Source organism: Marmota marmota, unplaced genomic scaffold, assembly GCF_001458135.2.
Source record: "Marmota marmota marmota unplaced genomic scaffold, marMar, whole genome shotgun sequence".
Classification (NCBI taxonomy): domain Eukaryota; kingdom Metazoa; phylum Chordata; class Mammalia; order Rodentia; family Sciuridae; genus Marmota; species Marmota marmota.
This window is the reverse complement of record NW_026000229.1, coordinates 39,645,178-39,660,814: the sequence shown is the minus strand read 5'-3', so window position 1 is coordinate 39,660,814 and position 15,637 is coordinate 39,645,178. Positions and strand designations below refer to the sequence as shown.

Sequence of the window (15,637 nt, the reverse complement as noted above, 5' to 3'; positions counted from 1 at the left end):
CTACAGCTGCTATAACAAATTGTCATAAACTTAGTAGCTGAAATAACACAAACTATTACAGTTCTGGAGACCAGAAGTTCTAAAATGAAGGTATTTACAGGATTGCAGACCTCCTGGATGTTTTAGTGGAGAATGTGTTTCCTTACATTGCCTGGCTTTTACATGCCACCTGCATAGTGTGGCTTTCACCCTAATCTGTCTCAAAGCGAGTAGCAGAATCTGATCTTCTAGTCTTTCTCTCTGTCTTTGCTTCTGTTCTCACATCACCTTCTGTCTCTGATACACTTCTGTCTCTCTTTTTAAGGATATTTATGATTATAATACAGATTAATTTTTCATTCTTAAGATGCTTGTCTTAATTTCATCTGCATCTACAAGGTAATATTCCCAGATTCTGTGGATAAGGATATACAGATGTCTAATTTTTTTAATTGAATTTTATTTTTCATGCATTATATTTCTACAAAATGGTGGTAGCTTTTTTTTTTTTTCATGGTAAGAATACTTATAAAAATTAAGTCTTCTAATGAGTATTTAGTATTTCTGTTATATTTTTGTCTCCCAGAAACTTGTGTCTTCTTATTGCAAACTCATCTGTTTATATGGCTATCATTGGCTGCTCCTCTGTTTTCTGGACCTCATGACCTGCTATTTCACTGATCCCTCCCTCACTCCCTCACTCCCTCATTTTGCCATAGTAAATTTACAAACAACTTGTTAATACAGAGTGTATAGGACATGATTTTTCTGAATCCCAAATTCTGAAAATGTTTGTTCTGCCATCACATTTGATTTTTTTGATGAATATAAAATTCAAAAATAAATTTTTGTCTAAGAATATTGAAGGCATTATTTCAGTTTTTTCAAGAACTTGGTACTGCTGTTATGAAAACCAATGTCATTTGCTGTTGTTTGGATAACCTTTTATTTTTCTCCAGACTCTTGGGCTCTTCATTCATGCAGTTATGAAATTTTATAATGTATGTTGGTTTGAATCTTTTTTTATTCATTACACCAAACACTAGCTAGGCATTTCAATCTGTAGATTCTTTTAGCTTTTATATATTCTGTATTAATTTCTTCCCTTTTATTCTCTGAAATTCTTGTTAGTCAGATAGTGAACATCTGGTAGATCTGCTTAAGATGCTTTTTTTTCTCTCTCATTTTCTTTCACTTCCTTTTTGATTTACTTATTGGAAATCTTTTCAATTTTATTTTGTACCTAGTGTTGAATTTTTGTTTCAACCATCATTTTTAAATTGTCACAAATTCTTTTTTGATTCTTTGAGTTTTTTTTTTTTTAATATCTTTATTGCTTACTTGTAGATGGACAATACCTTTATTTATCTTTATGTGGTGCTGAGGCTCAAATCCAGTGCCTCACATATGCTAGGTGAGTGCTCTACCACTGAGCCACAGTCCCAGCCCCTCAGGGTTTTATTAAAAATTTTTTTTTTTCTTATTTTTGGATGTACTGGCTTCTTGAATGCAGGTGAGAACTTTTTTTATTTTGGAGTTTTTGTTATTATTATTTTGCCTTCAATTTCTTCCAGGGTGATTTTTTTTTTTTTTCATTTTTTTCCTCTTTTGATCTCATACTGGTGACTTTTTTCAGCTGGATGGTGGTCCTTGGTTGTCCATAAGAAAGAGGAACAGAAAATCAGATTGGAAACTATAGTCATTGATAAGGATTATTAACATCAGGCTTTGAAGCTGGCTGTTGTGCTGTGGCACTTTTGACTTTAGCATGTCTTTGTAGCTGCCCTTTTTTTTTTTTTTTTATTACAAGAAAGGAAACTTCATTTTCCTTATACACCTCCCCACACACTTTTTTGTCAGGGAGGGAGGGATAGCAGCATGGAAGTAGGGATTGGAGTAGTTTTCTGTGATGTTGGTTTCCCACTCTCTATATCCCTTTTATTCTCTTTGCTATAAGATATGTGTCTCTTTTTATATTTAGTGTATTCATTGTGACTCACTTATTTATCTGTAAATCTTCCCTTATATATCTTACGTAGAGTATTTCCAAACACCTGGGAGACAGATAAAGGAAAGTGAAGAGTGGTTGTAACAGGGTTCTTGGTACAAAATATTATTTCAGATAACTTTTTCTTTTTTTTTTTTTTTGGTACTGGGGATTGAACTCACTGAGCCACATCCCCAGCCCTATTTATTTAGAGACAGGGTCTCAATGAGTTGGCTTAGTGCCTCTCCATTGCTGAGGCTGGCTTTGAACTGATGGTCCTCTGTCTCAGCCTCCTGAGCTGCTGGGATTACAGGCGTGCGACACCACACCTGGCTCAGATAACGTTTTTTTTTTTGTTGTTGTTTTTTTAAGCATAGTAGTAGAATATCTATAAGGCAGAGCTGAAAGCTATCATCCATGTATTTTTTTTTTCCAGTAATAATGCAGTACCTTGTGTATGTCAAATGTCAAGCACTGTGATATACCTGATTGTGGATAGGCATATCAGATTCTCTATAATTAGATATAGATGTTTGTAGAAGATTGCTGTTTCTATAATTCCTACTCAGCTTCTCAGGTGGTTAAAGTTTAATTCTTTTCTACATGTGTACCTGGATAAACTCTTGGATGTGTCTGTACATGTTATTGGAGTAACTGTATGCAAGAAGCTCATATACCCTGAAGGCTGTGAATTATCAAAGAAGTGTATATAATTGTTGACCTCAAGAAAAACAGTTCAGCTATGTGAGAAGTACCAGTTTTTACTAACCTCTGGCAACTTAAGAGCTATTGTATATATGTTGGGTCTGTAGTTTAACCTGATAGAATTTTTATGAGAAAAAGGAATTTAGAAATATGAGGCAAATTGTGAAAGGTAGTTACATGAAACTTGCCTCATTAAACCAACTTGGAGGATGTTTTCAATGTTGGCTTTAATATTATAGAGAAATCTTAAACAAATGAGTTTTTTAAAAATATTTTTTAAGTTGTAGATGAACACAATAACTTTATTATTTTAATGTGGTGTTGAGGATCAAAACCAGTGCCTCACATGAGGGAGGCGAGAGCACTCTACCACTGAGCTACCACACCAGCCCACAAATGAATTTTGATACATTCTTTTCTTTGAACATTCAGAGTGACATGGATACATAGGCATGTTGATCCTTTACTGGCCTTAAACAGAGGCTTTGAGCAAATATGCCTTTAGGAAATATGTTGCTATATCTTCTGATCTTGTTTCTTTTTCATCACATATCATATATTAGGATGGGGGAGGTTTTTTTTTTTTTTTTTTTAATTTGGTCTTTTCCTCAGTCTAGGAGATTTAAAAAAAAAATATTTTACCTTGGCTATCTGTAGATAATTTTTGGCCTTTTAATTAAGTCTTTTTGGTTTGATTATGTGCGTATGTACCCTAAGTTTTGTTTTCTTATTAATTTAGTACATCTTTATCATTTTTTCTTTATTATTATGATAGAAAAATATGTCTGATATTGTTGTGGCTGTCATCAAATATTGTTCTATAACAGTTTAAATTTCTGCAGAGTATTTTGTCATATAGATATACTATACATTGAGGCTTCCTCTTACTTTGTCTGTTTGACCCTTTACTAAAATCCTTGGCAGCTAAATGATATATTCCTAAAAGTGGAATTTCTTGTTTAAAAAAATTCATGATTTTAAGGCTTTTGAGTCATATTCTGGGTTTGCCTTCGAAGATTATACTCAGTTATTAGTAAGATTAATCTAGTTTCTTTTATTTTGCTAGTATTGAAGTAATAATATGAGTGTAATTTTATAGTTTGCCTTTTTCACTAAATATATTGTGACCATTGCCCATATTACTAAAAGCTCTACTTCAGTACCCTTTTTAAAATTAATTTTTATCACATAACATAAAATGTATTATTTAAAAATGTACAGTATACTGGTATTTAGTATGTTCACTTTGTTATATAACCATTACCACTAATTCCAGAAAATATGCATTGCCCCAAATGAATAAGTACCCATTAGCAGTTATTCCCAACACCCCATCTCCATTTCCTGGCAGCCATTTTTATAATGTATTTTCTGTCTCCAATTTACCTATTCTGAAAATTTCATGTAAATGGAATCATGACATGTGCCCTTTTGTGTCTGGCTGCTTTTACTAGGGATAATGTTTTCAAGGGTTGCCCATGTTGTAACATGTAAAAGAACTTAAGTCCTTTTGGTGTCCTGTTTATGTTGGCATTGTATTTTGTCATGTGAAATTGCCATAATTTATTTATTGTTTTATATTTTTTCCCATATTAACAAAAATAAAAAAAGATGAATTTTTTTTTTTTGTAAGAATATTAGACACTTGAATTTCCTCTTTTTTTCCTATCTCCCCCCACCCCCTCAGAGTCTTCCTGTTTTCCTCTTGACTGAGCTTTTTATATGTTAAGGAAGTTTTGTTAGTTGCTTTGTTAAAAATATTTTCCCCATTGTCTGTTGATTTGTTTTATAACTTTTGATGTGTAGAAATTTTAAGTTTTTACGCTAAAACCTCAAGCAGTTAACTATTCACTTCAGAATTCTCTTTGGTATTTGATGTGCCTTATTGTTATTATTAATGTTTTAATAAATAATTAACAGTTTATTCCTTATTGGAGCACTATTTAAAAAATCTCTCACTTCTTGTGAATCTCTGATGCCTCCTTTATCATTTATGTAAATATATTCATATGTCTATGGGGCCCTCAATATCAGTTGTTTCTTTTCATCAATTTATTTTTTTCTTCTAGTTTTAATTAATTATATGGAGGTAGGATAGTATACTGTCTCTATACACTTGTGCTTCAGGGTCATTTGGCCTTTATTAGTAAATGGACAAAACTGGTATTCCTCTCTGTGGTTTTGGAATAGTAACCTAACATTTCTAAGCTTATTTTTTTCCCCCCTGTCTGCAGAAGGGGATATTAAAAATCAACCACTCTAAAGGGATGTTTTGAAGATTGAAGAAATCATGCCTAAGTGAACAATATCCTGGAATATTTAGCTTTTTTTTTTTTTTTTAAATTTTTTTTGTTCTAGAGATTGAACCTAAGGGAGCTTTACCACTGAGCCACATCCCCTTTATTTTTTAAATTTTGATGTAGGGTCTCTCAACTAAGATGCTTAGGGCCTCATTAAGTTGCTGAGGCTGACCTCAAACTTGAATCATCCTGCCTCTGGGATTATAGGTGTGCACCACTCTGTCTGGCTAAATGTCAGCCCTTTATTAGTAAATGGACAATGATAATTTTATATTAATATCTTGTAGGATTCTTTCAAAATTGTTCAAGTCATTCTTACGTATTTAGTTTCTGGATTTTTTTCTTTTTTTTGTACTGGGGATTTAACTCAGGGGCAGTTTACTACTGAGTTATAGCCAAACCTTTTTTTTCTTTATTTTGAGACAAAGTCTCACTAAGTTGCTTAGGGCCTTGCTAAGTTGCTGAGGCTGGCCTTGAACTTGGGATCTTCCTGTCCCAGCCTCCCCAAATCTCCTCAGTTGCTGGGATTATAGGCATGTGCCACTTTCATTTTTTTTTTTTTTTTCATCCTTCCCCAAACCATTCTAATGGGATTATAGTAAGTCTAAATTTATAGGTTAATTTGAGAGAAAGTTGACATGAATATTCACTATCTCCACCCAGAAAGTTGATATTTCTCACCATTTATTCAAGTTTTCCTTTTGTTTTTGCAAGATTTACTGAAGTTTTTTTTTTTTTTTTAAAGTTCTGTACTTTTTTTTTTTTTGGTAAAATTTTTAGATTTTTTTTTGTTAATATGAATAGAATCATTTCGTGTTATATTTCTTTGTGAGTTGTTGCTGGTATTTATATATTCTTTTAGCATCTGTTCGTCTATTTTTTCCTTCCACATATAAATTATCAGATATTGAATTCCTTTGCTTTTTCCTATTTATTTTTTAATCTTTTTCTTTTCTGAAGATCGTGACTGCTATTACATTGCTCTTTCATTAAACTTTACTTTTGTTCACTTTTTCTCTATCCTTTGTCATTTAGGTCAAAACAGATAACATAGCAAGAATTTACCAGCCCAAACGTTATGCTTTATCACCTAAGACAACAATTACGTTGGCACATCTACTTGCTGCTCGAGAAGATCTATCTAAGATCATTAGGACAAGTAGTGGCTCCAGCCGGGAAAAGACAGCGTGTGCCATTAATAAGGTTGGTTTTTCTTTCAATATTAAAGACCTGAGAGATTTTCTCATTTTTATTTTATTTATTTATATGTGATGCTGAGGCTCGAACCCAGGGCCTCACATGTGCTAGGCGAGTGCTCTACCACTGAGCCATAACCCCAGCCCCCCATTTTTCTTNATAGTACTCTTGCCTCATCTTGTTTTCCTTGTATGATTTGTTTTTATTATTTTAGGTTTAATTTTGCATGAATTTTTACTAAAGTTAGGAAAGGGACTTGATAACTTCTGTTTCAAATGTAGTTTGTCATGATTTTGTATTTTTATGGGATGAGATTTCTTCTGATCACGTTTCTGTTTAATTTGGTTCTATTAATTGAAGCCAGGTGGTTTTTCTTTTTTTTTTTTTTTTTTTGCTCAAGACAATACAATGATAGCCTAGGTTTTTTTTACTATGCATTTTTTATTTTGTTTTCTAGTTGGATTTGAAACTGGTATGATTTTATTTGAAATTAGGCTAAGTTAAAACTTGAGGTCAGAATTATTTGAAGGGACAAAAATACATACAGATGTTACATAATGTTGTGAAAATTTTTCCTATGAACTGGTCTTTTCATTGTTTGTGCCCTCGATTTAGATAATCTGATATTCAAAGTTAGACTGAACTGTATCACACAGGATTAAGGCAGTAATTTCCAGTTTCAGTAGATCAGGGGTCCGGTAGGGCATTCACTGATAATTCTGATTCACAGCTAAATTTGGGAAACATAGTATTAGAGAATAGCTATGTGTGGTCTGGTGAATAGAGCAAAGTCTTGGGGATTGAGAGTTGTGAATTTAAACTGTGGTCAGGGGTGTTTTGGATTGAAATGACTTTAGCTCTCAAGGATTAATTTGCTCTTAGTTGTCAAATGAGGAATGAGCCAGTTGCCCCTTGCTTAGGTTGTTTCATAAACACCTACTTACCAATGCAATTTGTTGAAAATTTATAGAGCTCCTATTGTGAGGGTTTAAGAGGCGATTGGTATTTTTCTCTTAGTGTAAGAATTGGAGAAAAAAAGCTGATCATACAAAATTTCTCACACTTCTTATAAAATTTCGGTCTTGGCTCCTGGTCAATACCTGTACATAATAACCTGTGATCTAACTAGTTCAACGGATAGCTTAATTACCAGTGAGCAAATGGTATTTGATATTTGGCAAGTTTGTTATTTTATTTTACAGTAAATCCTCTGGTGAAATCTAAAATAATGTTAATTAAATCTTTAAACATAAATATTGTGTATGATGTAGTCTTCAACATGTATTTATCAAGCTAACTTTGAAGGAATGTGTTCAGGACAGAAAAACATAAAAAAGTTTTGGTTATTTGTAAACTAATGCTTTTTTGTGTTTATATTTAATTAAGAGACTTAATTTCATTTGTTGTAATTGAAGGAAAAAGGCTTCACCTAATTAAGAAAACACCAATTATCAGTAGCTATAAACTCAAAAATAAATATTTTAAAATATATATATGTATAAGCAAAAGACCACTTGAGTAAAATGTTCCAAAAGAGTTAGTTTTAAAAAATGTTCATTTAAAACTTTTACATTTCTGCTTCTTTTCTTTTTGGGAGCATTAGTTACTGATATGGAAAGAAGATTTACAACCATTTTTAACTTTTTTAATACTAAAGGTTTATGGTAAATAAGGCAGAAGCATTAGTTTATAAACTTCTATAAAATTTTTTTGTACCTTCATAGGTTATCTGTTACTCGGTTATCTGTTGCAGTCACTATAAATCTTTTCTTAGTTGAACACCTCTCCTGGAGTTGTAGTAGAGCTGGAACTCCTATTTTCACATTGCTGTGAATGTCAATTGAATGAAAAGCTCAGTCCTCTAGACCCTAACATCTTCTTCTTTCTTTTAATATGGGATTTTCTTAATAATCTTTGATCTGTAAGTTTCTTTTGCATAATTGATTTAGGACCTTAATGTGAAAGACCATTAATGTAAAAATGTTCTATAAATTGAGTTAAGTACAAATGTAGAAAAAGATGAATGGTACTCCACTGCTTCCTTTTAAAATCTAACAGCTTTTTTGATACATCCATTTCATTCTTTTGAACCTCCTCATTACTAGTTCTCAGCTTCATTTTTTTCTATTTTCATACTTTCCTTCCTCCTTCCTTTTTCTTCCTGTCTTTGTTCAACCAGTGGCACCTAATAGCACCTATAGACATGATCTTACTAGGAGTTTCTGGATTAAAGTAGGAATTGACCTTTCCTATGGGCCATATAATAACATACATTCTATCTATATGTAATTACCACACAATTACTCATAAACTCTTCTCAAAAGGGAAATAGGTATTTTCTTTGAATCTATTTCCTTGTGTTTTGTAGATCTTGGAAATCTTGCCTCATTAAAGAGAATAAACAAAACATTTTAAACCAGCATTTAAAAAAAATTTTACCTGTATTTGTGACAAAAGATAGGACAACCTAAAATGTATGTGGCTGGACAACATTTTGATAGTGATACTTCCATACCTTGTAAGGAGCACAGGGTAGAGAAAATTTTGGTGGCAGTTTAATCTTTTCCTCAGGGTCAGGTTGTCAGTATGATTTCATTCTTTTGTATGAAATATTATGAATTGCCAAAATGATAAATACAACCTCCTCCACATGTACCAGAATGCATTCCACAGTAGAATTTGAATGGCTGAAACACCTCCATTGGTCCACTTAACAAAATATTTGATTGGGGATTAAGGGAAAATCATGACTATCTCTAATCACTGTAAAGAATCATGACCACAAATAAATTGCATGAATCTGTTTGGAACTGTGAAATTAAAGATGAAAGCCACAGAGAAATGACAACCTCAAGTAGTCTCCATTAATGTTAAGAAATTACAGACTTAATATTTGGGTATGGGGAAAAGGTTGGATATTTCTCCAAAGTTACTTTTAAAAAAAAATTTATTTTTTTAGTTATAGGTGAACACAGTATCTTTATTTTGCTCTACGTGGTGCTGAGAATGGAACTCAGTGCCTCGCGCATGCTAGGCGTGTGCTCTATCTCTGAGCCATGACTCCAGCCCCCAAAGTTACTTCTTCATGACATAAAAAACACAAGCTGAAAGTTTAGTTGCTTTGCTTGTCCTTTCAGGAAAATTGTTTGTTTAATAGCATAGGGGAGTGATCTCAGTGTGGAGTATAGTAAAAATTCAGGTGAAGTTTCTATATATTCATAAAGTTGAAGAAACACAAGACATTTATTTTGTAGGGATCCTAATGTCTTTTATCATATAAATATTACACAAGGAAAACTTACATCAAGTATCAAAAAAAAAAAAAACTTTACAATCTGTACATTTTTTTTCCCTTGCAGTTCTTTTACATTATACATCTTTAGACAGAAATTCACAAATGGTCAGGGAAAAGGTGAGACAATTAACAAAGAAAAGGAGAAGTGACATCGCTATATTTAAAAAAAAAAAAAAATTTCCTTGTTTTGACAGATCTATTTGTGCCCAAATTTATTTCAAGTGAATGTGAGAAACAAAAATTTGCAACCTAGGTTTGATAAACAAAAACTTGTTTCAGATTATTTCTATAGATTCCACCAGACCCTGTAACTCAACATGAATAATATTAACTTATACAACATAATTTGGCTCTTGCTGAACTGTAAAAACCTGTAATGAAATTATTACCTTCTATTCATTTTAATGGTAGACTGTGCAGTGCTTGAGACTATCTAGTCATAATTTGACTAAGGGGACTATGACCTTTTGAATTCCTACATATAAAGATTATTTACATTAAAAAATAATTTAGGGGGTCTTTATTTTGGATAGGAGAGTAAGAAGAACGAAAAAATTTGTTTCTGTGACTCTTTAAAAAATTGAGTTACACAGACTTTTTGGTCTTTATAAGAGGAAAATAATAGTGAAGAATACAATTTTAAAATTTGTCACAAATGCATATTTGTTCCATATAAACTATGTAACAGTGCTATAATGAGGTGGTAGACCTGAGTAACCCTGCTTTGAGGATTTCTGATTTTGGACTTAGAAAAAATAAATTTGTGTGTAAAGTGATTTTTTAAAATGTAATGAAACACTAACTATAAGCTAGTTCTGTGTCAGTAAAACTCAGTACAAAGAAGTGTTCAGATGGAAAGTAGTTTTTCATAAACTATTTGAGTGATCTGAATCCTCCAAGTAGGCAACACAGGGTGTGTGTATGCGTGTGTGTGTGTGTGTGTGTGTGTGTATACACTTTGCATTGTTATGAAGACTTGGTACAACTAGCTTTAGGTTTGAGACTTTCAGTTGTTAAAATTATATTCTTGGTAGTTGGTTATTTTGTGTAGGAATTGCAAGTCAGCCTGATACCTGGCTTTCCAAGCATGAAAATCCCCCCCCCCACCAAAAATGGTTATATGATTTTTAAAAATGGAACTAAAATAAGGCTGATATGGAGTTTGTGAATACTTGGCTAGGCAACCAAATGATCCCATTTATCATTAATCATCATATTAGGGTACTCCTGGGACTGTTGTTATTTTTGCCAAACAATAACAATTTACATTTAAGCAGTTTCTTCATCTTCTAACAGAACTATATATTTATGAATTTGAAACAAAAAGTCACATTTGTGAATAAATGACTAAAGGTTGTTCAATTCACTTCCACATTTTTGAAGGAAAAAAAAGTCCCAAGCCACATGCATATCTGATATTGTATATACATGTTATGTACATATGTACATGCTGTCAACTATTATTTAAGCCACTAATCCAATTAGCTTATTTCTAAATAGTATTACTAGTAAAGACAGTTTAAGCACAAATTCAGAGGACTTTAAAAATTGTTTACTTAAAAGATAAAGATGGAACATGATTTAAATATACTTCAGAGACTGTTTCTTAAAAAACCATAAATTTCTAATTCTATCCACTGTAGAATATATGAGGACAAACATGTTTACATTGTTTTAGCTCATTAAGCCAGTCATGTATGAGATGGGAATAGCTTGTTTCCAGGTATTGGATTTGATTACCTATAATGACTTAAGACTAGAACAATGAGTTGACCTGCAGACCTTCAATTGGATAATGTTGTGTTGTTTACTAGGTCCCTAAAAAGCCATGGCTGCATTTCTGGAAATTTATTTCTAGGTAGATATGCTCGTGTGTATGAGCACAGTGAGAAAGGAGGGGAAAGAAGCTAATTGATTAGGTCTGAGGTAGTGAAGCAGAAATCAGATTCACAAGGAGTGCTGGCATGTAGGAGTCAATCTGCTTTGGAATTGGGTATTTTTTCATTATGAACAAAAAAGTTGGGTAGAACAAATTAAATTCCTTAGTTTATAGAAAACTCAGGGAAGGAAGCAAATTCATTTTCCAGAGATTTTAGTTCTCAAGAAGAATCAGTTGAGCATGCCACATGAGATGCTACCCTATCAGGAAACTGTAATCATGTTTTAGCACACTTTTGGTGTTAGTCCCAGAAAGGGAAAAAAGTTTTAGTATGAATACCAAAAGTTTCTCATTCTTCAGCTTTCCTCCCCTTTGAGCCAACTGATTAAAAGAGGAAACTGTGCTACAGATTAGGAATCTTTTAGGTAAAAACAAATAACAAAAACTGCTTTTCCTTTTTAAAGTACCCTCTTTAAACAATCCATGTAAGGTTAATCAGTGAAAGAATAGATCTCCAGTATACTCATCTACAAATTGTGCTTCTTGAGTTTCTGGGCTAAGAACAGTCACCTTGCTCCATTTGTGCTAAGACATGATTGGTTTTTTCAAGCTGGAGAGATTCTATTTTCTTCTGTGCATATTTCAGCTGGATCTTTAGGGCATCATTATCTGCTTTCAGGGTATTTATTTCCTAAAGGGAAAGGAGAATAAGGTATGTTAATAAAGCAGCAATGAATAGGAAATCAGTTAAAGTATTGGAAGCACTACACTTGATTGGCATCTCCTATTCACTATGGTTGAGAATTAAAAATAGTTATTTTGCCCTGAATATAAAATAACATGTAAATATTAAATAAGCATGTACAAACAGCAATTAGTCTTTGTTATCATATCACAGATGTGAGTGGCTAGCAAGCAGAATAAACCATTCCTGGGCAGTGGGTGGAGGATGACAAAACCTTTAGACATTGTGTAGTAGATCTTAACTTGGCAGAAAAAAGAGTCTGGTGAGATCTGAGCTGTGAAAGAAGTGCTTGCAGATTCTATGTTATAGTTTATTTAATCTAAGACCCTCTCCAAGTCATTGAAACTAGTATATCCTTTTGATGAAGATAAAAATTTTTACAGCACCCCCTAAACTGGGATTTAGTGATCTAATTTGTAGAGATTTAATTACAGAGTCATCAGTTTATTTCCAAGCTTCTGATTTTGAAGCCAGTGTTCATAGATTGCATTGCACTGATTACACCAAAAGAATATGTGGGTGGTGTCTGGACAATTAAGGATAAATTGGGTTGTTTTTCAGCCTGAATTACCTGGTTTGCTGTCCATTGTCTACCATATAATATTGAGTATGTGCTTGTGCTTTCTTACATGACGACAGACTATCTTAACCCTCCACTCACTCTGAAAATAGGTGGTAGATCTAGATTTTAATAGAAGCAGAAAACATTGCTATATAGTGTCAGACTGGAGATTGGAACTTGGGTACAGGTGACCCAAGAAACGTTGCTTTTACTTTTGTCCCATGCTGATTCAGAGGTACACGTAGACTAAAACAACATGTCATATTTATTCATACTTCTATTCATATATTACATGCTACTTTAAAATACTGGTATAATTTAACTAGTTTCTTGTGGATAGAATTGTCAAATTACAAACAAGTCTTTATAAGGATTTTATTTAATTGAAAAGTGGGACACGTTATTGTTACTCTAAAATGTACCTACTGAAGTCTCTTTGGCATGGGTAAAAATAAAGAGAGCAACCATGAAAATGTTTAGGAGGTTTGCTGGCCCTGGGTAGGAATTATCCTGGACCTAATTTATCTGAAATCTTTCTGCTAGCTATATTATTCAGTTCATAGGCATGTAAAATTTCAAGATTTGAAACCTTAGCATGCAATTCCATTTTTGTATTTTACAGAGGACCAAAGAAACATCTAGGATTGGAAACAAATCTTTGCCTCCAATACCAAAGTCCTTTTAACTTTATCAAGTTTATTTTTCAAGCTTTCTTTCACTGTTTATAAAACTTCTGTTTGGTAACCTTTACCCCTAAGGAGAAAGGGCTTTGTGTAACCATGGTTGGTCACTTGATTCCTAAAGTGAATCTTAATACTTTAAATAAGAAGTCTTCCCTTTTATCCAGGAAATCTCTTGTTTTGTTTTCCTATGTTTTTCCTAATATTATGTTCTTCATTCCAGGCACCAAATCAAGAGTTTTGCAAACATATCTAACTTGTTTCTTCAAAAGTTTCTCTAATTCTGTTCTGTGGAGTCTGACAAGGAAGGTGTGATGTTGAGAACAGTGCCTGGAATCCTGAGGTCGGCTGGGCAGTTTCACTGTATAGTCTGTAGATTTAGATAAGGAATTCTAACTAGGTGGATGTTTGTACTGCTATATGTCTCCCAACATATATTGCAAACCTTGATGTTTTGGGAAAAGGCAGACAAGCACTCCTCCCCTTTAATAAAATGAGGGATAATGTTAAAACTAATATATCCTTGCTTCCTTGTTTCTAAAATGGCTTATTGCCTATAATTGGCACTGTTGTTCTTCCCTTTCTCTCTCCCCTCCTTTATTCTATTAGTAATAATCTGAGTTGAATCTTCAGAATCTTCAGTTTACATGTTCTGCCCTGTTTAGTTGTACTTTACCACAAGACTCTGAAAAATAGTGAAATGAACAGGTACCTGTTCCAGCTCTTGGTAGGTTGGGAGTCTGAGGTGACGGAGCTCTTCTTTTGATTTTATGAGGGATTCTTTATTTTCCCACTTGACAAAAGCCCGCTTTCTGACCAAGACTGGGCTGGGGCATGGAGATGTGGGACTGGGAAGCACATAAAGGGTGTCCTGGGCTGTCCTCCTTGGAGAAGACAACACAAAGTGACCTGAAGGGCCCTCACTGCCAATCCAAGGAAGTGACTCAGTCTGGGTGGTCTTGTGGGCAACAGTTCTCTTCAGACGAACAGAAATCTTCTGTGAGGACACTCCCATCAACATGATTGTTCGGTCCTTACTCTCCTCACTGTGTTCCACCATTTCCCCATTAGGGAATGTAAAAGAGCCTTCCTCAGGTGCTATGGGAAGACACACAGTGAGTTAGTATTCTCAGAAAAGCAGAGACTCAAGATACTCACACGAGTTTCACATGAGACATGTCTTGCTATTACAGGAACTCCCCATTTCCAAATAGCCTTCATTTGCAGGTATCCATGCAGGGGGTAAGTGGAGGCTGAAACCCAGGGATTTCAAACTACAGCCTTTTTTCCTGTTTGTAAAAAGGTTGCCTGGAGAGTTAGTGTTTCTGCAGGTAAGTTGGAATCCCTGTTTGAATGCTGCAAAGTTTCATCAATTCAGAAAAGATCCCATTTGTATAATAGACACAGCTTAAATATGAGGGAAAAGTTAGCTTTGTGGAAGTATGTTCCAAAATATATCACTCTTGTTTGATATTGATGCAAAAGAACAGATGTGTCATTCTGGGTCTTTTCATTGAACAAATATACCTCCCTAGGACCCAGCATGGAAATGTTAACCATAAAGAGAATTTCCTAGAAAAGTAGAGTATTTGAGATGAATGGTAGGCTTTAAGGTAAACTGCATATCATCTAAGTTTATCGTTTGCAAAGACTCAGCACTAAGTGTGGGTTTTCTGAAAAGTCCTATTATGTCCTAGACAACACTTTACACACAAATTTTGGATTGCTTCATTAAATGGGGATGAAAAAATCCTACCTTCCAAACTTTGGGGAATGATATGACCATGTGAAAGTGTACATTTGTATTAAAGTTTTTGGTTTTTTTCCTGTTATAGATTTTTTAGTTAAGACATTGGATTTAATCCCGGGCCTTACAAATGCTAGGCACTGGGTTACATCCATCCCAACCTTTTATTTTCTTATGTTTTTATTTTGAGTCAGGGTCTTGCTAACTTGCCCAGGCTGGCCTCAAACTTGATCCTCCTACCTCAGCCTCTTGAATAGGTGGGATTTTAGGTATGCCGCCAAACTTGGCTTATTTTCCTACTTTTTAAATTAATGCATATTAAATGTACATATTGATGATCGATCATGTCCAACTACCCATTCTTCTACCCTCCTCCTGACCCCCACTTCTTAGTCCCTAGTAATCACTATTCTACTTTCAAGTCAACTTTTTTTTAATTTACACATACGAAAGATAATATGCAATACGTTTCTGTGTCTGGCTTATTTTGATTAACATGTTATCTTCCTGTTTTATCCATTTTGCTGCAAATAACAATTTACTTTTCCTTATGGCCTAATA

The 15,637-nt window shown here is 33.7% G+C and overlaps 2 protein-coding genes across 3 annotated transcripts in view; one reads left to right on the top strand and one right to left on the bottom strand.

Moving 5' to 3' along the window:
• Positions 1–14,463, top strand: part of Fam98b (family with sequence similarity 98 member B) — a 34,793-nt gene extending 20,330 nt beyond the window's left edge. The window contains exons 7-8 of the mRNA XM_048793381.1: positions 6,007–6,174; positions 14,425–14,463. Of these exons, the coding sequence (XP_048649338.1) occupies positions 6,007–6,174; positions 14,425–14,448 (192 nt within the window). The 3' untranslated portion in view covers positions 14,449–14,463. The remainder of the gene's footprint in view (positions 1–6,006; positions 6,175–14,424) is intronic.
• The window catches only part of Rasgrp1 (RAS guanyl releasing protein 1), a 77,386-nt gene continuing 71,033 nt past the window's right edge, over positions 9,285–15,637 (bottom strand). For both annotated transcript variants that reach the window (XM_015480844.2, XM_048793380.1), the window contains exons 16-17: positions 14,042–14,427; positions 9,285–12,033 (exon numbers count right to left, since the gene is read on the bottom strand). In XM_015480844.2, coding sequence (XP_015336330.1) covers positions 11,899–12,033; positions 14,042–14,427 — 521 coding nt within the window. In that variant the 3' untranslated portion in view covers positions 9,285–11,898. The remainder of the gene's footprint in view (positions 12,034–14,041; positions 14,428–15,637) is intronic.